We start from the raw sequence: 25,612 nt of genomic DNA on the forward strand, positions 1-25,612 counted from the left end.
CAAAATCTAATTGTCAAAATGTGTTCATCCGATTGAGGTTAGCAGTGACGGTAAAAAACCTAATATTTGGGAAAATCGTTCTTCATCGAAAACTATTAGACCCGTATCTTTTTATTTTGTCATTAGGGTGACCATTTCCTTGTTATGGTGTATCATATGGTTTTTTGTTTTTGAGTCATAAGAAAAAAGTATTTTTCAATTATTCCGATTAGCAAACACGATTCGCTAGATGAAGTGCAGTGATGCTTTCCGATTAGCGAATCCCTGGTGTAGTTGATCTAAGGATAAATATGATAAATGAATCCTCTAGATTTCGAGTCACCAAATTGTGCCCTGGAAGTGACATAAAGATTTTCATACAGTCGTAGAGAATTCCCGTCAAATTGCAGTTTAATGGGATTAAATCTAAATAAAACTTTGTATTCAGATATGAAGCTAATATAATCGTAAACAGAAGGAATGAAAACATCAAGTGAAATGTAATTACTCTGCGGTCGGGTAATGTGTAATTATTTCACCACAAGTGTCATTTTCCACGACTACACGTGTGTTATGATACCCGTATTGTATGCGGTGTAACAAGCTAAGCTTACCATTCTATTTACCTCTCCGATACCGTAGTAACGTAGAAACTTTTCACAGCCGCCTGCGTCGAAGGTGTAAATCGTCCGTTCCTAATTTGTTTCGATTACCGAATGGCACAATAATGACGGGCGATCAGTGTCACGGCCTGCCTCGCTGAATGAGGCCACTTGTTTTGTTCGAACCATTTTCTTCGTCTCCTTTTTTTCTCTCCAAATCCTGTTATGCAAGCGGCCCATTACATGACGAGCGGTCAGCGCACGGATGCATTCCCGGCTGGACATATGATTCATTTATCGCGCGTTCAAAGGGAAAAAATCGAACCAACGAGGAGTGTATGTATAGTAATTCGAATTTATTTCCCCACAGACGGCTCAGTCTTACAGTGACAAGCGAACAGAGCAGAACTGAAACCGATCGGTCCGGCCAAATTGAAACATGGAAGGCGATAAAAGTACCACACCAAACCAGCCTCTGTATGCTACGGATGCAGATAGTGCCGAAAATGGTCCTCCGGGGACGCAACCGAAAAAATCAACCCCAACCATTGTGCGGGTGTTTGTGGTTCTCCTCTATCTGTTTACCGTCTCATTTGCCGCTTTGGGTCTCTCGGCGTACTACATCTTCTTCTGGACGCCCAAGCAGGACCTGGCCAGCATAAATAATCCTGCCCGGCTGATGGACTGTGACGAAAGTAACAGTGATTGAGCTGTCGAATGGATCACGGAATAGGGCAGCTTTAGGTTAGGAACGATTAAATTTAAGGTAAGTCTATAAACTGATTGGTTTGAGTGAGTGTAAGAGTGACAGTGACAGTTTGATGGGAACGCGTGGTTGCTCTTCCGAGCGATTTAAACGCAACGTGGTCATCGAAGTTCAATTGAAGCAGTTCAAAGTCAAATTTGTGATTCTAAGCGAAGTCGAAGAACATACACGTAACATCGAATCAGACCTCAAGTAATATAGTGCAAAAAATATTTAAGAATTTGTCAATACCTGGTACTTTCAATCAACAGAGATAATCAATGGCCCCAATGGCACCTTTATACCAAAAAGAGTGGTCATAGTTTCATTAGTTTTTTGAGTGTAGCATTTGTAGAACATACAAAATATTGGAAACAATCGATCGTGACCCGTTTGAGCAGCAGTCATGTCGTGGAAAACTGTCACAGGTTTCAGCCATGTCAGTATAAGTTATTAATATCATGGCCAACCAACTGTAGCTTGTGTAATTCCCATACTGACAGTCGTTACGGTCTTAGAATGAGGCGAAATGACGTCCCTCATTAGTTCCAGCTATCGATATAACAGGATTATCATTAGTTATGCAACAATTTTCCGCGGACCAAGGAGAAGCAATTTCTGGAATGTAACCTATAAAGTCAATAGACAGTAGATTTTCCTTGGTATAGTATTGCAGTGTTCGCTGGATAGGACTAATTTGTTTGTTATGGTAGCAATTTCGGTAAGAGAATTGCCGAGATTTACTGTACCAAGGTCGGTAACCGTCTCGCAATAGATGGAGAGTCTCGATAATCTCAGTTTTGACAAATATACATTACAGCAAAAATCGACAGTTTGCTTGGTAAAATATTTACTGGCTACTCATGATTTTGTAATTGGTAGTTTTGTTTATTAATATACAGATCCAGCAGTAAAAGTAGACGATTTTGACATGAACAAAATGTTCTATGGTAATCGAACTCAACGTGTGAGCTTTGACAGAATTTCACTAGAAATCTGATATCACTATCATTCGGCCTTCTGACAGCTCGTTTACAACCTAAGTCCTGCAAAGTCATCATTTTGAAATGAATTAGCTTTCATCATCTCAAACCGTTTCAAGTACGATTCAGATGATCAGTCAACTTTTGTCAACGTTAACGGGACTTTGCCGTTCGTTGAAATTTCATTTATGGCTTTCATTATTAAAACATGTACACGTGCCGGACATAAAAACGTTTCGTGAGGTTGACATAGCCATTGTCTGTCACTTGATAAAGGGTGATTTTTTAGAGGTATAGGATTTGATTATCAAAAATTACATAAATAATTTTAAATCCTTATTGGAATCGTTAGAACGATCAATAATATTTAATGTTTGAAGATGCGCAAGGTCCAATTTTTGCAGACTTTTTTCAACACATCGGCCAGTATTTCACGAATAAATGTTTCAATATTGGCTTCCAGTGCGTCAATCGGTGCTGGTTTATCCTTGTAGACATTAGCCCTAACAAAAATAACACAATTTTTCCATAAAAAAGTGGATCTTCCTCCAACTTTGCCAGCGCCCATTCATGATTAAACTATAGGCCAAAGGACGATTCATGAATAAATTATAGAGCAAACTGAACAAATTTGACAATGACACAAGATACGATACGATGATCTGTCAAAAACAGTGTTGCCAAAAAGAAATCAACGAAAAATCACCCTTTATAACGTGTTAAGCGTACTTTAGCCGAATAACATCCGATGTTTGTTTTCTTCATGAAATACCCCTATGGTTTTGAGTTTTATCTTAGTTTTGATGATTTGTTGCTAGGCTACAGAAAGCCTTATTGTTCTCTGAACAGAATAAGCCTACACTGCCCATACTTGCAAATCAGTTCCATATTGAAAATGGACAAGTTGAGAAAAAGGTGAATTGATGAAAAATTTGATCCTTGATACTATTGAATCACATAGAATCTGGAATAAAATTTTGCATTTTTTGTTAATCGTTTATACAAGATCTGTTACGCCATATGCGAGTACTTTTGTCAACGAGCGAAAAGTTATGGCAAAAGAGATGAATTTTTCCCTAAAGTTGTTTGTTTGGCGGATGAATTTGTGGGTATGAATGGGAGCAATATGTTGAGTCTTTCCACGCTTTGGGAGCGGTTCATCGCGTGCAGTCCACTCAGCTGACTGTCGATTGGACTCCGGAGTGAAGTGATGGAGCCATGTTTCGTCCATTTTTATATATCGACGAAAAAAGTCGGTTTTATTTCGATATAACAGCTCCAAACACTGCTCAGAATCATCAATTCGTTGTTGTTTTTGATCGATTGTGAGCTCACGCGGCACCAATTTTGCACAAAGCTTTCTCATATCCAAATATTCGTGAATAATATGTCCAACACGTTCCTTTGATATCTTTAGGGTGTGAGCTATCTCGATCAACTTCACTTTACGGTTATTGAACATCATTTTTTTCACGTTTTCATCGGTAACAGCCTCTTTTGGACGTCCACTACGTTCATCGTCTTCGGTGCTCATATGACCAGTACGAAATTTTGCAAACCACTTACGAATTGTTGCTTCGCCCGGTGCAGAGTCTGGATAACACTCATCAAGTCATTTTTTGGTATCGGCGTCACTTTTTTTCATCAAAAAGTAGTGTTTCATCAACACACGAAATTCCTTTTTTCCATTTTTTTCATAATAACAAAAGTAGCTACACTCAAAATGCAATATCTCACAAACTAATAATCTGACAGCTGTCAAATTTATACACGTATCTTTTGAAGGTTGGTACTAACTGAAAATGGTATGGATTTAATTCTAGTGGCGCCCTCTAATAGAAACGATACGAACTCTTCAGCCGATCAGTTATTTTGGCCCACTTTAAGATTGATTTTATTTTGGTCCATTTTGTAAAAATATCCATCAAATGTTGTAATATCTTCGAAAAAACCCTTCCGCAATAACTAATTTAATGTGATTAACTTCAAACTGATGCAACATGGGTTACTTAACATCGATTAAATCCATAAAGTTTGTTAGGTGGGCCAAAATATATGAAGTGACCAAAATACCTGTTACTCTATTACATTTGATTACTATTGTTGGTACTTCCGCAACCAAAAGCTGGATATCGACATAGTGACATTCGGTTCATTCAACCATACACTAATATGACTGACAAATTCATATACGATTCTCTATGAAGACTTGAATTTTGGAAAATAAATGTACCGGTAGTCAGACTTGAATAAAATTCAGCAGATCTTTTATGGGATTATCAATGGTTGGTTTATTTGGTTACATACTCTCATGGTCGTCAAACTAGAAAAATTAACCAGCAAATATAAAGAGAAAGCTTATGAAAAAATTCTTGAAAGTGACATTTTTACACTAAGCGCTCTACCTCTGGAAGCAGGGGTTTAAGCCGAATGAAAACTGGAATATTCTTATAGAGAACCTTTCATTTGAATCTAAGTTTGTCAAAATCGGTTCAGTCATTTCCGAGAAAAGTGAATGATATTATTTTCACATTTTGGGTGCATAACACCCTGTGATTCCGGAACCAGTAGTTGGATCCAAACGAAATTCCGGAACTTTTTTTATGATATCATAAGACCTTTTATTTGAATCTAAGTTTGTGAAAATCGATTTAGCCATCTCCGAGAAAAGTGAGTGACAATATTTGTCACACACACACATACATACACACACAGACATTTGCTCATCTCGTCGAGCTGAGTCGAATGGTATATGACAAAGTACGGTTCAAAAGTTGGTTTTTTCAGTGATTGTATAGTCTTTCTATATCCCAAGTAACAATTCGAATGCCTAATGGTTTTGATTATAATTTATAGGAGTTTTGTAATTGATTTTTCAATCACTACCTGTTTTATGGCGACTATAATAAATGTCTCTTTTGACAAGTAATATCATAGTTTTTAGAGCTTCTATAAAACCCTTTACCAAGACTAACAACTGGACTAAGAATAAAACAATGTGTACTAGAATAAAACCATGCAAACACTCTTAATATTGCTTTCAAACATTTTCTTCAAAACATTATTGTCAGTTAAATTCTTTCATAAATCTAGTTTTGTGTGTGTGCGTGTTCATTAGATGGCAGTTTCACTCAGAGCAATTTTGAGGGTTCTAAAGTACATTTATGACACATTTTTGGTAGGCTATTTAATTTATTGCTTCTTAGGTTAAGTGGAATTTGCATTTAAGCAAATTTCATGGCCGCCATTATGATGTCCTATACCGTAGCATTTATAGACATTAAATAAACTTCGAAATGCAAAAACGAGGAAAAATGATGGGCTTTCATGATTCATTTTCAGACCGTATACGCAAGTTTTAACGCCACGAAACAGTGTTATACAAAAATGACGAAGAATCACAAAAAATATTTTTTATGAATCATGGAGATTTTCGCAAAAACCGCATTTATTTCAAGGCGATTAGTTATAATTATTTTTTTATCCATACATTCACGATAAAAATAAAACCGCATGAAGTTTCAACGTTCGGAAAAAGTCTCAAACACGTAAATAAAATCTAATATTTTCTTACTGATTGCATTGAAAGCAGACATGACACACACATAGTCAAGAAAAATATCATCAAAACGACATTTTATTCATAGCGGAATTAATTCCTTCTGAATAAATTTAATGTTGATCGTAAAGCTGGTTTCAAAATTTTCTTGAATTTGGAGTTTTAACGCAGGTTTATGCTAATTCTTCACTTTGCTTTATAAACCTTATGAAGAATTGTCCACTTGGCAGGAACATGCTCTCATAGAGGTTTTCAGTAGGCTTTCGTGGAGTTTAAAGTTTTAATAAAGATTCATTATGTAGCATTGAAGACAGCTACAAGTATTTATTATTATTATTAAAATTGTTACTTGGGTATGAGAAAGGCAAAACATGTCCAATCACAAAGCATGTTATGCAGCGGATTAAAAACGATTATCCAATTTAGCTTGAACGTCATACATAGAAGTAACAGGAGCGCAGGATTTTCTTACGCCAATTCATTCTCACAACACTATACATCATGTATAATGAACGTCACATCACATATACGTATTTCGAATACAATTTATATTCATCTTCCGTGTATTAGGTTTTTTAAATTATTTATTTATATGTCATATGAACAAGCTCCTAAAGAACACCATTTATATCTGTTTTCTTTGATAAAAATCTATGTTTTTCTGCAAGGGGCAGGGTTTGTTTGTTCAAAGTACACATAGTCTCATAATTTCATTTATTTAAAAAATTAACTTCGAAATGCAGCCAACTCAGCCAGAATTTTTTTTCCATTTTTTTTTTGTTTTGACGTGAAACTATCATCAGCTACACACTTAGAAAATTTCGCAGAATTCGGTAATTTTTTACCGAATTTTCAACAGCTGAACGTTCGGTAATCAGTTCGGTAATACAATTGATTACCGATCGTTCGGTAATTGCTGAACTGTCAAACAACTACCGTAAACTGTAAACCAAATGGATCTAACTGATTGTTCGGTAATTTGTTGTTTGTTTGTTTTCCTCTGGTTAAAATTGTTTTATTTTCGCATTTCATAAAACAACACATGTTCACAAAAATGAATGAAAAAAATTGAATTGAACCTGTTGTGGCTATGGTTTTATTCCACCTTTCAAAACTGCCGAATCCATCGAGTTCACCAGAAATTACACTCGAACGATTTGTGTAGGCAGCAAGTGGACAAGTGATACAAAATTATTTTCTGCCTATAAGGAAACAAAAAGCTTTTAGTGATTCTAATGGTATCTTTTTTCGGTTTGTGTATCTCGAATAAATGAGAAATTTGGCAACATTTCAAGATCAAGAGATTTTCATAACTTGTAAAAATAGATTAAAATTTAGTACTAAATTTTGGTCTATGTGGTTTATGATCGGTTCCTCAGTTGTACAATCAGTAGAAAAATACAGGAGAGCTACTTGTGCAAGGCATCACAGAGAGGTACGCTTCTTTTGCGTTTTTTGCTTTCAAATTTATATAGTCATCCAGAACTAACAAATCATCGTGCGTTCCCTTCAAAAAGGATTCTTCACTCATCGCGCCAGAATTCATCCCTGCAACCACAATTCCTCGTTCCTACCGCTAGTGCAAAGCTGGAGCAGTCCGTGTGAACTTCCACTGCTGAGTAAGCCGTTTCCCTACATCGTCAGTGAGGTTGTTTACCTTACAGCTGATGGGAACAAAGTGCAATCAATCGGATGATGCAGCTGGAAAAGTTCTGATCAATGCGCAAGCGTGCACATACTCTCAGCAGTTTCTCAATCAAAACAAGCATTTACCGCTGTGTTTGGTAACAGATTTCCGGTTGGTTGTGTTTACGGAATCATTTTCTTTTTCAATTTGTCAAAAGATAAATTAGCTGTGGAATTGTCAATCGAGCGTCTTCCTTAGAGGTTTCCATTACGAACGGGTCACCTACTTCGATTAGAAGTGCAACAGCTGCACTCATTCCTGTTAGAGGCATTTTTCCTGTGAGAGATTTCGCCCTCAAAACGTCAAAGTTAGAGAATCCCTTTTCTCGTGAGTCGTGGTCGGTTATTTGGGGCAAACATTTCACGGCTGCCGTAAACAATACTCAATTTTTACAATTTGTTAAATAGTTTTTTTTATATAGAAAAAGACTATACATTAACACATAGAAACTGAATTTAGTCCTGGGGTATATGTGGATTTCGCAATACTATAAAAAATTCAGAATCACTCTTGCCCCATTATCCCAGCATTGATTGACTCACTCATTCATAGATGTATTACAACGAGAAACTCCCCTTTTTCGTGTGAATTTTCCACGCTAGTTTTAGTGAGCGAAAACTTTTCATTCGATTCGGTTTGTTAGCAGTGTTCCAATGCGGGAAATTTTTGTACAGCGAAAGTACCTTAGTTAATTTTAACAGCTTTTCGGCTAGGAATTCTGGATGAAGAATTGCGTCGACTGAAAAAAACAAAGCAACAAGCAGTCGGAAAATCTACACTTTCCGCTACGGCCACTAGAGTCTGGTTATGTTTTTGCTCTGATCTGACACGCATTTATGAAGTACCTACACTTCGAGGATTAGGTTTCTATTTCTTTTTATGTGTTGTTTGGAACATTCGCGTTTTCGCTGGAAAATAAATACGCCTCGAGTGAAAAGTGTCGGAACGTAAGTGCCAATGCACAATTTAATGTACTCCCGCAAAAACGGCACAGATTTATTCGTTTGAGTGAAAACTGTTCGCTTCCAGAGCAGCAACCCGTGAGTTTTCGTAGCAATATGGTCTCTAAGCAGAAACAGGAAAGATTCCATAAAATTATCATCGACGGTCGAGTAGTGCTGGCGGAACAGCCTGTGCGGACAGTAAACGAGTAAATGCTTTCAAGTGTTGGATTAATCAAAACAGTGCCGGGAGATGCCGTCAAAACTGCGATGCGCAAAATGCAATCGTAATTCATATTTTACGATGTCGAGTTGCTTTCTTCTCCATCGGTAGAACCCGCGATAGAAATCTCTTTTGCACCGTTTGGTATAAGCGATAAACGGAAGAGTTACTCGGCAAAGCGCGTGTTGGGGTGGAAAAACGACTCCTTAACCTACTTTGTCCATGAACCCACTTCTGCTGCTGCATGTCACAGGCACGGGGGGTGTCCCGATTTGCGAAACATCCTCTTTGTTAGTGCTCTTAATAATAAATCATCCAATTTACTGCACAATGTCTTCGAAAACTTTTTGTTCACAAGAAAATTAATTCTGGAAAAATCACCAAAAGTTCAAAATAAGAACCATTTCTCTTAGTCACATCCCAGTAAGCCGCAAGCACCCGCGAGTCCTGCAGAGAATGACATTTCAAAAGCCCTCTCGGTAGACTCGAAACAAAACAGCAACATTCCTCCGTTTTCCTTCACATTCTTCATTCAAGAAAAAAAAGAAAAGCCACTACAGCTATGGATTACTACGGCAAAAGATGTGCGAGGACTCTCACGCGAGTACCTGAAATGGTAGAACCATACCCGGGGGGTGGCAGGTGGATTGTTGGTTTTGGCCTAATTTCGGATTTCGTTTCAGTCGGACTTCTGGCGGCGACCGCTTGGCGTGACAAAAGGCAATGTGGCCGACTGATTACTTGATTTATTGCGTATAGCATTGAGTAACCATGATGGACCTAATCTCCACATGGAAACTACTGGAAAATTACTTTCATTCGTTCTACATACATCAAAAAGTGTGTGTGTGTTTGTTTGTTCCTATTCGCCTATGATAGGCATTTGATAAAAAAGGCCTTTCACGAGACGATAGTTTCAATGACCATATTTTTACTGTTATGTGATGCAACAACTTCACGGCATTCACATTTAACTATTTGCCATTGGATTTCATTTAGATTTGGAATTTAAGTTGAAATCATAGCAAGCCGCGTTGAACCTGTGTTGTGACCAGCGATGCCAACCCTACGGATTTATTCGTAGATCTACGTATTTCTGCCTTTTCTATGGGGGGTGGGTAGTCAAAAATTGCCAAAAAAAAGCGTGACGTCTTTTATGGACAGCCCCTTATTTCTCCAGATATCTACGGGAAATAATTAAATCTCGCGTTTTTTCCTGAACACTAATGAGAAATCACTCTGAGATGTGTTTCTAAGTTCCAAAAAAATCCTGGATTTGGAAAAATCGGTTAGTCATTATTTCCTGCTTCTCGTTTAGTCACGGAATTTAATTCTCGATGTGACATAATCCGAAGATTTTATTCGCTTGACGGATTCATGGTGACGTCCCCAAACGATGTTCAATAATGCAAAATTCCCATACTTGCTCTCATCTACACACTTAAATTTTTTAGCTGAGTCTCGGCAAAAAAATGCCGAGATTCGCACAGCCGAGTAATCAGCAATCATCTCGGCAAAAATAAAATAACTGAGCGTCTCGGCACCCTCAAATTTGACAAACGTCAAATATTGCCGAAATCGCCAGCATAAAATTTACTGTTTGCTCAGTGAAACGTTCGCTGAATATTCGGCAATCCAATAAAACGAAAAAATGAAAAAAACAAATTACCGAATCATCAGTAATTAAAAATCTAGTCAATTAATTTTGTTTGTAATTTCTAAACATTATAAACACACCATTCAGGATCAAAAATTCATTTTATTAACACTTAAAGGAGGCTTACAAATTTGTTGCCAATAGTGCTTAAAGCCTCTACCTTAAAACATGTAGCATAATAAAAAGCGGCGTTTCCGGATGCGGCCACCTTGAGTCGAGCTGGAAATATGAAAATAAATATACAAAAATTTTCAATATTTATTGATGCATATTGTTCAAAAAATAAACTTACTTTGATATATTGAATTTGTCCATGCATTGGGTTATTTTTTCACATATCCCCCAAAGTTTTGTCTCTAGGACTCTTTGAGCCCCGTGTTGTGTGTTTTTCCCTTATAATGTGATCTGATAAAGTCGCTTTTTATAAAGCGAAACATGTCACTATATTTATTCAATATTTTTAATTGCAAGTGGTTCCACGTTTCTTCGAAGATTATCCATTTTTTCACTCGAGAATTTCATCAGAAAATAATCGCGCAATGCGTAGCGAAAATGTAACGTGGCAATAAATGACAGCTGTCGTGCTGAATCTCGGCAACAGCTAGCGCATATTACGAAATCTCGGCAAACGTCTCTGCTGATGTCGGCATATCTGTTGTTTACTGATAAATTCAGCAAGCAATTATGCCAAATTTCGGCAAAGTGAAGCATCTTACCGAAATATCAGTGAATGCATTTAACGAAGTTCAGAAACATGCGTATTGATTACTGAGCAATCAGCAAATTTAGGTGTTGCTGATCAGTTTCGGCATTTTATTATGCCGAGCTCAAGAAATGGTTTTAAGTGTGTATACCTGCAAAATTGATGAAAGACGTCTCTCCGATTTGACCATGACCACAAGGATATAAATCCAAACATGAAATAAAAGTCACTAACAATTTAGGACTGAAACAACAAGAAGTAAAAATTAAAACATAGACATAACTAAAGTTATAAACTGTATCACTAAAATATTGTACACATTAAGAAAATTTCGCAGAATTCGGTAATTTTTTACCGAATTTTCAACAGCTGAACGTTCGGTGATCAGTTCGGTAATTAAATTGATTACCGATCGTTCGGTTATTGTTGAACTGTCAAACAACTACCGTAAACTGTAAACCAAATGAATCTAACTGATTGTTCGGTAATTTTTTGTTTGTTTGTTTTCCTTTGGTTAAAATTCTGGATTTTCGGATTTCAAAAAACAGAACAAATTTACAAAAACGAATGAAGAAAATTCCAACCTGTTGTGGCTATGGCTTTGTTCCACGAAAAAGGGGTCAAATGTTTTCCGGCTGACCGGAATTATGAGCGCCTTCCAAAACACTGCACAATCCGTCGAGTTCACCAGAAATTACCCTCGAACGATTTGTGCAGGCAGCAAGTGGAAAAGTGATTTATTATTTTGTGCCTATAAGTAAACAAAAAATTTTTAGTGTTTTAAAAACTTTAGCACCTGTACCTCAACCCATTCGATGTACTCTTCAAGAATTTTTTTGTTTGGTTAATAAAAAGACACTGAAAATTTTAATAACTGTTTGACAGTTAGTTTAACGACCATCAGTTTTGACAGAAGTTCGGTTATTGGAAGATAATTTTACCATACACCCTTAAATTGGATTACCGACCTCAGCTGTTCAAATCTCGGTAGGTGATTTTATCGGTAAAATTCACGTTTTATCTCTGCGGTACCTTAAGGTACTGCTGTCAACAAATGTTCATTTGTACTGATATATCAGTATATTGTTGGGTTTGCATTCCAGAATACTTCAACGGGTTTTCCAAACTTCCAAAGTCCTTCAAATAAAGTTTTAAGATTCGGGATAGCTAGTCAACTAGAAAAAAAAATTAAAATGCGGTATAACCATTGTCAGTCAAAAAAATACGACTATTTGAAAAGACACCGCACACTACTCATGCAGTACTAGTCGACCGTCTTCTAGGCCTGCTTAGATTCTCCCCGCTTTAATTCGACTGGATCCGACTTCAGTGTAATGATAATTCCTACAGGTAAACTCGATGTGATTTCACGAAGAAGACAGCATGAGCTACGTTGCCGAGGAAAAAATTAAGCTGGCCGGTGAGGATTCTAAAGACCGGCTGTACGAGGCCAAACAGAACCAGAAAGCGATCCGGATCCTAACCGTTGCGGCATACGTGCTTTGCGTTTCGCTGGTGGCCATCATGCTATCGCTGTACTACATCTTCCTGTGGGACCCAAGCTCAAATCAGGCGATCGTGAAAACACAAACCGTTGGTTCGTTTCGTAACCACAATCCCAACACGAACTTGCAACTGTTTGGACACTTGCACTAACTAGAATTACTCTCTCTCTCTCTCTCTCTCTCTCTCTCTCTCTCTCTCTCTCTCTCTCTCTCTCTCTCTCTCTCTCTCTCTCAGACAACATCGTTATCCCGGACCACTTGGCAGTTCAGCTGGCAAACCGGAGCGAAGTACCGGCAGAACTGTTCTACACCAACCTCTATCGGAATCTAATCCACAGCAAAACCATCAAAGCCCGCAAATCGGCTGCCATCAACGAGTCGTCCAACCTGACTCGACTCATCCAGCAATATCGCCGACTGCGGGATCAATCAAGTGAAAATCTTTCCAGGGAGGATGACAAATTCCCATTGCACGAAACGGTCGTTGTGCCCGCGGTTGCCCAGCCAACCGGACAATCACCGGATATTATGATAGCCGATGAGGACGATGGTGGCGATGATTACGAACAAAGCGGAAACTACGGACTGTATTCTAATCACACAACCATTCAGCTGGATCCGGATGAATTGCAGCAGTAGACTAATGGGTAAAAGCTAACGAAGGATTTGCTGACCACCACTGATCTCAAAATTTGCGTTGCACCACAATGGCTACTATTTTATATGAACCTTCAATACTCACGAAACGGAAACTAAACAAGCACGGGATTCGAGTAAGAGTAGAATCTGGTTAGAATTAAAAACATTAAATACTTGAAATTGTGGCCTAAATTTGAAAATATTACCCTTAAATAAACTGTCCTAAAAAGGGTAGACAAATATGCTTTAAACGAACTTCTGTGACCAAGTAACGAGTTTTAAACTATAATTATTTAAACGATTGATTACATACTAAAATTAACCCTTTACCTCCCACATTGTCGCACATCTACATCTCACTAGGATTTATCGATCGTCCACACGAATTTGAAGTTATTTGAACACACACACACACTCTATCACACATACACTAACCGCATGGTGAAGTTTTAACACGTTCTCATTTTGAGAGCAGAATAGCTCTTGTCAAATAGTTACATTATTTATCTACTGAATAGTATTACTTGTACTAACACAGCTCGGTACAGGATAAGATAACTAGCAGAAACAAAACTAGTTGAAATTGCTATGCGACATTTTACTGTTTGTTAAGTTTATGTGAAAGTACCAAAGAAAAATAAAGATTTTAATTAAATGACTCCGTTTGCTGTTATTTTTTTCAAGTTCAAACTCACATTCTAGGAATAGCTTTTTCATATTCTACATTATGCAAATTTTTAGCACCATGTGGTTGCTTGAATTGCATAAACATTTAACTACTAAACTACGACACCGGCATTTTCGTCTTCAATTGAAAATGTGTTTAAAATCACGATTAGTTGTAACGTACGACTGCTTCTTCAAAAACGAGTTATAAACAAAAACGCGGTGAGCAACACTCCACGGCTCCATGATGGAAAACTACTGGACGAAAAAAAACCCTCATTTTTCTTCCTTCCGATGCCGGATGTTCGGTTCCTTCCTCCCTTGTTTGGTTCCGGAGAATAAAATGTGTCAGGTTCCTTTGCGCAACCCTGTACATGGTTATTTGTGCACTGTAATTTGAACTAAGGTATTTTATAGTAATACAGAACAAATATGACTGTGGAATGCTTCTGTTCCAACTAACCAAACGTTTAGATAAAAGAGACTGATTTGGCTCAAGCAGCTTGCGCAGTTCATGAATAGATTTCTAAGCAGTTCGTTTTTAAAGAAATTATCCACACTTGAATTTACAGACGACGCCACTGAACGAACATCTGATCGTGAACTAGTAGGCTCAATAATAATGTAATTTTACTGACCCTTCGTTAAGAGGAAATTCAGCAGCTAGAAGTTCTATATGGAAGATCCATAATAGAGCAGAAACCGGAACAAAGGTATCCCCAGCAATCCGTTCTAGTTTTATTTATTCGACCAGTTCTTCTGTCAAATTAAAAACTGGTCTACGATGCCGTTCTATTTTTTGTATATTTGAAACACGAATAACACTGCTGGGGCTGCCAGTTTTCTTGTTATAAAATTCAGATTTAATTTTTGTAACTGACATAAATTATGCATCTAGAACTAGAACACTACTGAATATGCCTTAATAAGCGTCGATTAGCTCCGACAAAATGCCATGGAAACAATAAAAGTAAATAAATTCTAAGTAATAATTCTAAGTGACTTTAATTTTCTTATTTTGGGAATCACTGAATATGCAGCAAAATCGCTTAATCTAGTTTGTACTGTAATTTGTTATTTTTTCCAAACATAAACAAACATTGTCATGGTTACGACGCATATAGTGATTGATTTTTAAACGCAAAACTCAAATCAACTCCGCGCCTTCTATGTTTCACTAGTAATTTTTTCTTAAACAAACCTACGGAATGGGTAAAATTTTTTCATTCATTCAACTTTTGCATAAAAAGTAAACCTATAATTTCTTCAATACTAAACTATATTTAGATATTCATACTAAGTGAGGTTATGTCATCAATTTTCGTAATCGAAATTAAATATTTAAACAACTACTGGGTGGAATAAACGACCAGACCAATTATTTCAGAACAGTGTCAACAAGTATCAATCTGTAGGTCTTCCTGAAGGCAAAATACTTAGATTTATTCTCAAGCGGAATATTGAAAATACTAGTTGAAATTCTAATTGATAGAAATCAATGTTGTTTCCCTAATTACAACAGAATATTCTTTGATTATACGAATTTCAGCTACAAATAAATAAAACTTCATAGGAGAATAAACATTCCTATATATTTTGACAGTGTCATTCGAAAACATCATCTACATGTCGAACTGTCATTAGAAGGCCAGTTCTGTATTTAGTTTTGGCAATATGTATTAAATCTGTATCCTGCATCAATTCCGCATGGATGTATACAAAACCGTACATTACAGATTATTCTGTGGTAAAAAAAATACAATCTAGATGACAGGTTGATTGTTTCTGAACATGGTTTCTGAACTCGCATGTCATGATGGCGCATCATGACATGCGAGTACTGTTCCAACGACCCTTAAAATGATTGAAGAATCTAGTTTGAATGTCCTATCTGTTAGTCTGTGGCTTAGGTTCACAGATTATTCTTTCGCAAATTTTCAATATGCAGCACAGATTTTAAAAATGACAGAGAATTTCACAGATCTCTGAAATCGATCACAGACTGCCAAAGAGCCCATAAAAATCTTCAATTTGCTAGGGAAAATTCAGAGCGCGTCCAACGCGTTAGAAAGTAGAAGCAATGAGTGACGAGACCTTTTTTTGTTCACCACAATGACGGATTTTTGAAAAAAAAAAAGTCGTCAAAAAGTGAGATAACTAAGCGCTCAGAAGTCCTGATGACGGCGTCGACTGAGTGCTATCGCTTTCTGCGTTCGTAGCAGAATGAAAGGATGCGAATAGGTTTGTATGTAATTATTCCTATTAAATGAAAAAAATGTTTTAAATTCTTCAAATAGGTAAACTATTTCGGCTTGACGTCCTGTTGCTGATGTGAATTTAAACAACCTTAATGTGGTTTCAAATTGATAGTAATTCCGGTAATTTTTTTTTGCGTTATCCATATATTAGTATTTTCAACTGATCCTTAAATTGTTCGATGTACAAAGCAAAATACGACTTATGAGTAACTGCAACTGTATGAGTAGGATTATCTATAAAGAAATATATTCAGATGTGTACAATATCATACTATGTCCCATGAGTGTAATTGACTGGTTCCGAAGACTGAATATTTGTTTATTGTTTATGGTTCCATTATCAGTCCGATTTGGATACGATTGGTAAGAAATAGGACATTGGAAACAAACTAGAGTATTGGTAAGATCGCAAAATGGTAATTATATATATTAAAGCGAAGAACCTAAACTAAATACGCCCGCCTGGGTTCGATTCCTAACCCCACACCTAGGGTCAGAAAGTTTTTCTGGCCCGAAGAGGTGAATGACCTTAAGGTTAAAACTCGAAACAATAAAAAACTAAATATGCGTCGATTGCTTGCCATTCACAAGGGATCGAAAGTCTTTCTGTAATGTTGGAATCCATTTGATGAAAACATTTCATTGAGGCGGGACTGGTCGATGGAACAGTGGCCTCGGAACACAATTTGGTCGGTATACAGAATGGATCATCGGAATTCGATTGAGGTAACACCTCTGTGAGTTCTGGACTAAAGTTATTTGCATGTATAACAAAAACACATGAAAACATCCTTTTTTCTGTGAATCACTGACAGACAGTAGGTCAAGCACGCCGCCTCCAAAAACGCCCTTCCCTGGTTGAGTTGGCTGAATTTAGAACTATTTTTTTAATATGGGAAAAATAACTATCAGATTTTTGGGTACCCCCCGTAGACTACAGGGTTTATGAACGTTAAAAAAAATCTGCACCGGCACCAACAACCATTAGTAATGTCAAACAAACGCGTTTCGAAAAACCTTTATTCATAACAAATATCATAATTCGTCATTCACCTGCTCTTCCGCGGCGTACTGTTCGTCGATGATTTTCCTCAAACACTCCCGTGACGACATTCTATCCAGATTGCACAGTTCACTAAAGTCCAGCTGGGCAAGCTCACTGGTCAGTTGTTTTAGCTTTTCCTCCTTGAGAACTCTTTGAGTGGCAGCTTTCAGTTTTGAAGATGCCAACGATGCGTGCTTCAGATACGAAGCCACTTTGGACCGCTTTTCCTCCTTTGTTTCCGCTGCTTCGTCTTCCTTCAACAGATGGGCATTTTCTTCCAGAATTTCCCGAATCCTTAGTTTCCCTTTGGACAGCCTCGGTAACGGGTGCGATGATCGTCGAGTTGTGTAATCCTTGTTTTGAATTTTTCTCAATTTTGGAAGTTTTTTCTCTTTTGGCTCTGGTTCTTCAGGGTCGACTTCAATCCGAAAGTTCTCTCCAGAATCGTCTTCTTCGGGTTCAATATCTTCCTCTTCGTCTTCTTCTTGCTCCGGTTCATCATCTTCCTCTTCTTCTTCGTCATCTTTTTCACAATTTTCCTCCTTCTCCTCCTCTTCGTCTTCCTCGTCGTTGCCTACAATTTCGATCGGCGGAAACTCCGGATCGCTTAGCGTTCCACTGCCACCAACCGAATCGGGTTCCAGGACATCATCGAAGCTCAACTGGATCCGGTTAACATCGATTTCGCGTCGACGGTGCATGATAAAAATGCACGGCTTCGTTTTGATTTTAACCGGCAGCACCGACCGGTACTGCAATCCGATACTGTCAAAGCATTCCACAAATTCCAGAATTTCGTGCGTCTGGCTAAGTAACCGCATCTCGTCCGAATACTTGTCCCGGGCTTCCGTAAGCAGATAGTCGAACCGGTGCAATCGTAGATCGCCTGGAATGAGCCGTTCCTCTTTGCTGTAACTGAAAGAACATTTAACGCTAACAGGTAAGGATGGTGGAATGAGGCAACACATCAGAACTCACATCCAGTCGGAATTGATTTGTGAAAACCGAGAGACACCGCTCTGCGCGGCCAGGTTGTCTATGTGAACGGTCACGTTCGATTCACCCGCCGCGAGTCGATGGAACCTGAAAGGAGACCCCGTTGAAATCATTCTATATTATTTTAAAAAAACAATTTTTTCTGATAGGCATAAAACCTCCTCATTTTTTATACCAACAGATTTGAATAATTTAAAACCTGCCTCGATATTGCGACTCCACCGGGATAGTTGGTTCCTGCCACCAGCAGCAAAAACATTGTGAGAAGTGCATTCCCTAACAGATGAGCGAGACTTGCGTACGCTACGACTGTGGTAAGTTTGGACCGTTTCCAGCGTAAACTCCAACTAGAACAAACAATGTTAAATTAATGTTCGGTCCTTTCTTTCCACCCAGCATGCTTCAACTAACGCTTTACTACAGGCACAAGCAGCTGCCACATTCAACAGAGGAAACACGTAGATAATAAACCGAAGTTCCTTGTGTGGTAGCATCGAAAAAAGCAGCACGAACACAAACGCCGGAATCACCAATCCTCTAATCCGTGGTTCCATTATCAGTCCGAAGGGGACGAACAGAATCGAAAAGCCCATCGCTCGCGGAAGGGCCGAATAGATGTACCACAGAAAGGGCGAAGTTCCCCATTCGGAACTTTTGTTCAGCACTGTATTGAACCAGAAAACTTCCGCTTCAGGCCACAGTGGCCGACGCCAGAAGAAGCTATCGACGGCGACCGTTGCGAGTAGTAGCAGAATTCCGACAATGATGACCAGTTTATAAATCATGCTCCGCGGCTTCACACGGTCGTAGTACATATCGTAGAGAAGATACAGCCCCAACAGCATGGCCAGTTCCGCACGGAAAATTATAATGGCCGCTCCGGCACAGGTGATAAACGATTTCGTGCGACGATCTGCCCAGTATGACACGGCCAACAGGACCAACGGAAGAGCCATGATGTTTGGCAACGGGCGGCTCATGTAGAACATAAAGTGAAACTGGGTGATGGTGATCAGAATGTACCACAGTGAAGCCCCGAAACTGATACTGCGGACTACCGCACGAAGTTGGCTCCATGCGAATACTACAGTGGCCGCCAAGGCGAGACGAACTAGAACGGAACAGGAAAATTTCGCATAACTAAACATGTTAGCTAGTATGGCCCAAGTTGTGTTACGGTCTGTTGTTGACGTTGCGTTAAACCTCAAATGTCAAAGAATTATGTCCATCATGTATCGTCCAAAGCCAGTCAATCTCGTTGTCGTTTGGGAAAAGTTCAGGCTATATTTACCGACATACTGCATCCAAAACTTGTTCACCTCGAAAAAGTCAAGCACCGATGCCACAGGCGTCACCAGAAACGTGATGAATAGTGGCCCGAGGAAACTACGTGGAACGACACCGGGAAATTCCAGGTGATCATACTAAAATCAAATTCGGAAAGCATAATTTCAGTAATTTTTCCCATGGGTAATTTACCAACCTGACTAATGTTCAATCTGTGGTACAGCAAATCGTGAATCGCCTGCAGATTGAAGCTTTCCTCCACTTTCGTGAACGGTGTATAGACGCAGTGGGCAACCGCAATCAAGAATACCAGCAATGTCATAATAATACGGGTAGGCTATTTTTGTCTTTTGCCGTTTCCGCCCGCCGCGACAGAATTCGATTTCTAAAAGTGCAAAACAAACACCAATTGTGTAAGGATTTCAAGCAATGAATTTTCCATACAAGTTATCACCTTTTACTAAAAGATCTCTAAAGCAAACACAGCCACCCCCAACCGGTCTCGTGCCTAATTGAGAATCACACCACACGAAACATTTCAATCAAAGGTAACAACAAAATAAAAATAATGCTACAAAATAAACCTACGGTCGCTCTTCTCCGTTGAATTCTTAAAAATAACCAAAAATGAACAAAAATATATAGACGGGTGAAGCGCGCTGCCAAACCAACGGCAGCGGTACCGAACAGTCAGGACGAGACGAACTGACGACGACGACGGTTGTGGGTGTGCATGAAAACAAAAATAAACACCATATGTCACAGGCTGACAGCACAACGAGGATGACGTTTCAACGTCTATAAATGTAACACAACAAGTAACGCGATGTTCGCATGCAAGCAGTGCATTAACGCGTGAGTGAGTGGGAGTTGCAGAGATACCCTGTGGTAAAACAAATCACTCGGTTTTGTGCAATGTTGAATGCAATGTGTCGCTGCTGGTACTATAATTCATTATTTCGAAACTACGGTTGAAATTTGCGCAGAAAAAAGTCACGAGTCGATTGGTATATTTACCTTGAAATCGAATGCAGAGGCGCTGCTCATGTGGAAAGCTGCCAAATCAATGGGCGATCTAACGTTGTGTTTCACAACTAGAGGCGTTCATGAGCGAGGATGATGATCTGTCAAAATGCAAGGGAAAACAAATGTTCACTTGGAAAACCATTTATAAATTATTCAAGTTCATGGGAAAAATTAAGTTTCGTATGAGAAAAATCATTTGTCACTTTTGTTATTTTTGCTGCACCAAAGATTCTGTTTTAAACAATGAACTTTTTCGGTCCCGATTTCAGCGTGTGAGAAAAGGCTATGTTGATCATCTTCGAATGATTTTATTCGTCCCGTACATTTTGAATTGTCACTTGAAGACAAAAAAACCTGAACCGAACCGAAACGAATTTCAGATCTCAATATTTGTCAACACATCATCTTATGAAATCAAACATGACTACCCGAAATAAAAGAAAGTTAATTTTCTTACATTTTCAAATGAATGGTTCTTGTAACAGATCCTAAAATTCTACAATATATTTGAAATAACATGAGATCCCCATTGGCATATTGTCGCAAAACTGAAATGTAGAGGCGCTGCTTGTTCAGAGATGATACTTTCAGCAAGAGCTGTCAAATCGGTAGGAAATTTTCTAATTACTCCACCTTTTCAATGATTTCTGTTGAAAATTCACTTCAAATTCATTTTCATTTAAAACATCATAGTAGAAGTTGAAGAAAAAGTTTTTACTCTGAGGTGGTAACATAGACTAACAGACATGACAGTATGAGTAAATTCTTATAAAAATAATTTTTCGTGACGCACTAGTTCCACCTATATCGTACTGCGCGAACTATTTACTATCTGTACACCCCTTGTGTTATGCACAAGTTTTTTTTTACTAGTTGGTTTCCCCTCGTTTGTCAACACCGATCAGCTGCTTGCAGGGATGCTTGATTTCATCAAAATATTCGAAAATGAATCGTCACAATAAATTATTGGATAACGTTGATAATATATTTAACTTTTTCGCGATGTTGGAAGGTAACCATTTATTTGACTCAACATTGGAGGATGAGAAGTAGGCACAATTATGTATATAGTTTTGGCAATATGTATTAAATCTGTATCCTGCATGAAATTCGCATGGACGTATACAAATCAATACATTACAGGTAATTCTGTATGAATGGCAACTCTGTTGGTAAATGAAAAAAATAAACAAAGTCTAGATGACAGACAGGATGTTTTGATAGGGTAACGTGGCGCCATCATGACACATGTGGGTACTGTCCCAAATAAAAAAATATTCGAAATGACCGTTAAAATGATTGAAGAATCTAATTTGAGTGTCCTGTCTGTTAGTCTGTGGTGGTAATTCAGAATAGAGCATTAAACTTGGGGTGATACCATTTTTCAAATGCCTGGAAATAACCAATAAAGTATCCAAAATAAATAGTACTCGATCACTATACATTCTAGTACTCGAGAAATCAACATTACACTGGTTTCTGTTGAAAAAAATGTTGATCCGAAAAAACCTAACCTTACCCAATTTCACACATTTCTGAAGATTTTCCATGTTTAATCGTAGTTTACACTAAAAAAAGTAGTAGTAATCACTTGAAATCGATTTTCTTCTACTCCGAGTGTACTTTTATTGCTGATATCTATTTGTACTATTGAATAAAAGATAAAAATGATGCAAATCACTACTGCCGATATAAAAATTTCCGGAAGAATTCTCCTTTTCTTGGTTCCATTTTTCATTGGCAGGTGTCGCTACCGGTAAATCAGCTTTGCGACAATGTGCCAATCAGAGCTTGTGTAAAATTCAATCATCATATGAAAGATTCAAATAATGAAACATAGATGGCACGACAGGTAAAACTAGTGTTGCGTTAGATTGCCAACAAAGACATCATATCACAGAGAACAGACATCCAAGCAGAGATTCTAATTTGTGTAAGAAATTAAACGGTTGTTTTAAGAAGCAATCACCAAGTGTCAATTCTTCTGTAGAAGCGCTTCGAGCAGCACCTTATCGACTCTTGCGTTCTAGCTATCATACAATGGTAATTCTTGCGTGCAAAGTCGTGCACAACGGTGTTTTTAACGGATATTTACTAGTATGCTTTACACAGCTTTTTTGAAAAAGTTTATACTAGCTTGGATGTCTGTTCTCTGTGATCATAATAACAAGATATCCGGCATTCACATTTCCCGAACAAATCATTGGCAACATCCTTTTTTGCGAACATGGTGCCCTCAGGCGAGTCCGCATCGAATCTCGTACATAGAAGTAGGAAAGAGAAATGTCAAATTCGTGCGCACCAAAATAGTAGCCCAGCGCACCCATTCAATTGACATGATATCACGCGTTTTTTTTTAGAACGGCCAATAAGCCACCTGTCAACTTCCACTTTCGAAAGAAATTGCAAGCGAGCTATGAAAGATAGAGTATTAAATTTAATACCAGACGAAAGAGAAAACTTTTCTCTGCCGTTTACTATTATGACTTACTCTCAGCGAGTGCCGAGTGATTCGAAATTACTCTTCAAAATGAATGTTGATGGCCTATTGGCTTATTGGCCGTTCTAAAAAAAGGCGTGATATGTTGAATGCGATGCCGTGCAATGGCGTTTCTGCACTGGAGATTGATTTTACTCCAAGCTGACAGGGTCTGATAGGGGAAAAGTTGAAATTTTTTCATTGGAAAACTGCTTAAAAATGCTCGAAAAAACTACTTGGGAATTTTTTTTTCAAGAAAACAGTTTGGCGACAACTGCTTTGAAAAACCCGTATGAGAAGCATTTTGAAAAAAAACTGTGAGAAAAAACGGCTCGAAACACATTGGTTAAAATACTGCCTTAAAAATCTACTCGAGAAAAGCCTCGAAACAAACAGTTCGAAAAAACTAGTTGAAAGCAATTTTCAAAAAAAAAATTGAAAAAACTGCTTGAAAATCTTTTTAAAAAAACTGCTTGTAAAAAGTTCGAAAACTAGTCGAAAACAGTGTTTGAAAAACTGCTCGAGAAAAATACTAGAAAAAATTCGATAAACTGCTGACGAACTGTTCGAAAAACATTGTTTGAAAAACTACTTGAAAACATTACTCGAAATGTACTACTTGAAAAGCAGTTCGAAAAAACTACTGCTCCGAAAAACTGTTCTAAAAACTGCTCGAAATAAATTTTAAAAAACTGCTCGAAAAAAATGTTTGATGAGTTTGATTTTACGTTTCGTCTTTAACTCATCAGTGCGTAGCAGTTTATGTTGAACTACCAGCGCGACTTGACGGCTCAATATAAACCGCTAGACAGTCATGTTTTTTTATTTCACTTATTGTTTTGAAAATATTTCAGGATTTTCAAAACTTTTTAACGATAAAAGTACTTAGTAGCAGGGTTATTTTTGACAGCACCAAAATAATTGCTCGCGTGTCAGATTGCAACCAAAAGTTACAAATAACCGCGAAATGGTTCACAGCCTTAAAAAGCAATTCAGTTTCCAGTGTTCGTTTCATTCCAGTTCATTTTATTATCACTCGTGGAAAAAAACAGCTCAAGAGATTTTCTAAAAAAAAACTCAGTGACAGAAAAAATCACTTCCGAGTTTTTAATTCATGAAACTAGCATTCACAAAATTCACATTCATGTGTGACGTTTTGTGTCAGCTAAACTTGATGACGAATTTTCACCCACAGAAATATCGCTTAAGAAATAATCGAAAAGGAAAAAATTCTACGATGATAGTTCGATGCTGAAATTCCACTGCGGTTTAGTGCTTCGTGCACGATTTAATTATTATATTTTCATCAATAAAAATATCTCTACTGAATAAAGAAAAAATGACTACGATTTTTTCGACGCACGTAGAGTGGTCAATATGAACAACAATATTTTTGGCACATTCCAAGTAATTATAGCGACGAAAAACTGTATGAATTCCAGATGGTTGGTTACACTGCACTAATTAAATTAAACCAAAATCAAACTTCTTTTAGCATGAATTCTAATTATTGAAGTAAAAGGAGCGCAGTGTTTTTCAAGTCTCGAACACACATCAGACGCAGCGTTTGAACGGCGCGTTTGAGATAGCGTAGCGATAAACTGCGCTCCAGTCACTTTTCCGTATGATATTCAAGTAATTCAAGTTGGGTAATATTTTTAATCCGCTGCATAACATGGTTTGTGATTGTTTTATTGATCTTTTTTATCATTATAACAGATCGGCTGAAAAGCTCGTATCGTTTCTCTGAGAGGGCGCCACTAGAATTAAATCCATACCATTTTCAGTTGGTACCAACCTTCAAAAGATACGTGTATAAATTTGACAGCTGTCTGATTATTAGTTTGTGAGATATTGCATTTTGAGTGAAGCTACTTTTGTTATTGCGAAAAAAATGGAAAAAAATAAATTTCGTGTGTTGATGAAACACTACTTTTTGATGAAAAAAAGTGCCGCCGATACCAAAAAATGGCTTGATGAGTGTTATCCAGACTCTGCACCGGGCGAAGCAACAATTCGTAAGTGGTTTGCAAAATTTCGTACTGGTCATATGAGCACCGAAGACGATGAACGCAGTGGACGTCCAAAAGAGGCTGTTACCGATGAAAACGTGAAAAAAATCCACAAAATGATTTTCAATGACCGTAAAGTGAAGTTGATCGAGATAGCTGACACCCTAAAGATATCAAAGGAACGTGTTGGACATATTATTCACGAATATTTGGATATGAGAAAGCTTTGTGCAAAATGGGTGCCGCGTGAGCTCACAATCGATCAAAAACAACAACGAATTGATGATTCTGAGCAGTGTTTGGAGCTGTTATATCGAAATAAAACCGATTTTTTTCGTCGATATATAACAATGGACGAATCATGGCTCCATCACTTCACTCCGGAGTCCAATCGACAGTCAGCTGAGTGGACTGCACGTGATGAACCGAACCCAAAGCGTGGAAAGACTCAACAATCGGCCGGTAAGGTTATGGCGTCTGTATTTTGGGATTCGCATGGTATAATTTTCATCTACTACCTTGAAAAGGGAAAAACCATCAACAGTGACTATTATATAGCGTTTTTAGATCGTTTGAGGGACGAAATTTTTAAAAAAATGGCCTCATTTGAAGAAGAAAAA

At 37.9% G+C, this 25,612-nt stretch overlaps 2 protein-coding genes across 6 annotated transcripts; one reads left to right on the plus strand and one right to left on the minus strand.

Annotated features, from left to right (window-relative positions):
* Positions 1–377: 377 nt before the first annotated feature.
* Positions 378–13,881, plus strand: LOC131426006 (uncharacterized). 4 transcript variants are annotated; one of them, XM_058588388.1, is made up of 3 exons: positions 765–1,347; positions 12,430–12,676; positions 12,820–13,881. In XM_058588388.1, the coding sequence occupies exons 2-3, from the start codon at positions 12,463–12,465 to the stop codon at positions 13,221–13,223; spliced, it is 618 nt and encodes a 205-aa protein (XP_058444371.1). In that variant the 5' UTR covers positions 765–1,347; positions 12,430–12,462; the 3' UTR covers positions 13,224–13,881. The 4 variants fall into 4 exon arrangements, 3 of the variants coding, with proteins under 3 accessions (XP_058444371.1, XP_058444372.1, XP_058444369.1); XM_058588389.1 differs by lacking the exon at positions 765–1,347 and adding an exon at positions 1,360–2,047; XM_058588386.1 differs by lacking the exon at positions 765–1,347 and adding an exon at positions 2,068–8,595.
* A 3,272-nt stretch (positions 13,882–17,153) lies between these two features.
* LOC131426007 (probable Dol-P-Man:Man(7)GlcNAc(2)-PP-Dol alpha-1,6-mannosyltransferase) lies at positions 17,154–20,207 on the minus strand. Of its 2 annotated transcripts, XM_058588390.1 has the most exons (8): positions 20,064–20,207; positions 19,930–19,983; positions 19,672–19,860; positions 19,480–19,612; positions 18,600–19,299; positions 18,392–18,535; positions 18,171–18,275; positions 17,154–18,107 (listed from the first exon to the last, which is right to left on the minus strand). In XM_058588390.1, the coding sequence occupies exons 3-8, from the start codon at positions 19,795–19,797 to the stop codon at positions 17,183–17,185; spliced, it is 2,133 nt and encodes a 710-aa protein (XP_058444373.1). In that variant the 5' UTR covers positions 19,798–19,860; positions 19,930–19,983; positions 20,064–20,207; the 3' UTR covers positions 17,154–17,182. The 2 variants fall into 2 exon arrangements, with proteins under 2 accessions (XP_058444373.1, XP_058444374.1); XM_058588391.1 differs by lacking the exons at positions 19,672–19,860; positions 19,930–19,983; positions 20,064–20,207 and having other exon boundaries at positions 19,366–19,505.
* Between the last annotated feature and the right edge of the window lie 5,405 nt (positions 20,208–25,612).

This window comes from Malaya genurostris, chromosome 1 (assembly GCF_030247185.1).
Source record: "Malaya genurostris strain Urasoe2022 chromosome 1, Malgen_1.1, whole genome shotgun sequence".
NCBI classification, from domain to species: domain Eukaryota; kingdom Metazoa; phylum Arthropoda; class Insecta; order Diptera; family Culicidae; genus Malaya; species Malaya genurostris.

Excerpts from the sequence above, each read along its gene's own strand:
- LOC131426006 (XM_058588388.1), top strand. The coding sequence starts at position 12,463 with ATGAGCTACGTTGCCGAGGAAAAAATTAAGCTGGCCGGTGAGGATTCT. Across the intron at positions 12,677-12,819 it reads CGTGAAAACACAAACCGTTG|ACAACATCGTTATCCCGGAC; the intron begins GTTCGTTTCGTA and ends TCTCTCTCTCAG.
- LOC131426007 (XM_058588390.1), bottom strand. The coding sequence starts at position 19,797 with ATGACATTGCTGGTATTCTTGATTGCGGTTGCCCACTGCGTCTATACA. Across the intron at positions 19,613-19,671 it reads ACAGATTGAACATTAGTCAG|TATGATCACCTGGAATTTCC; the intron begins GTTGGTAAATTA and ends ATTTGATTTTAG. Across the intron at positions 18,276-18,391 it reads GGTGGAGTCGCAATATCGAG|GTTCCATCGACTCGCGGCGG; the intron begins GCAGGTTTTAAA and ends GTCTCCTTTCAG.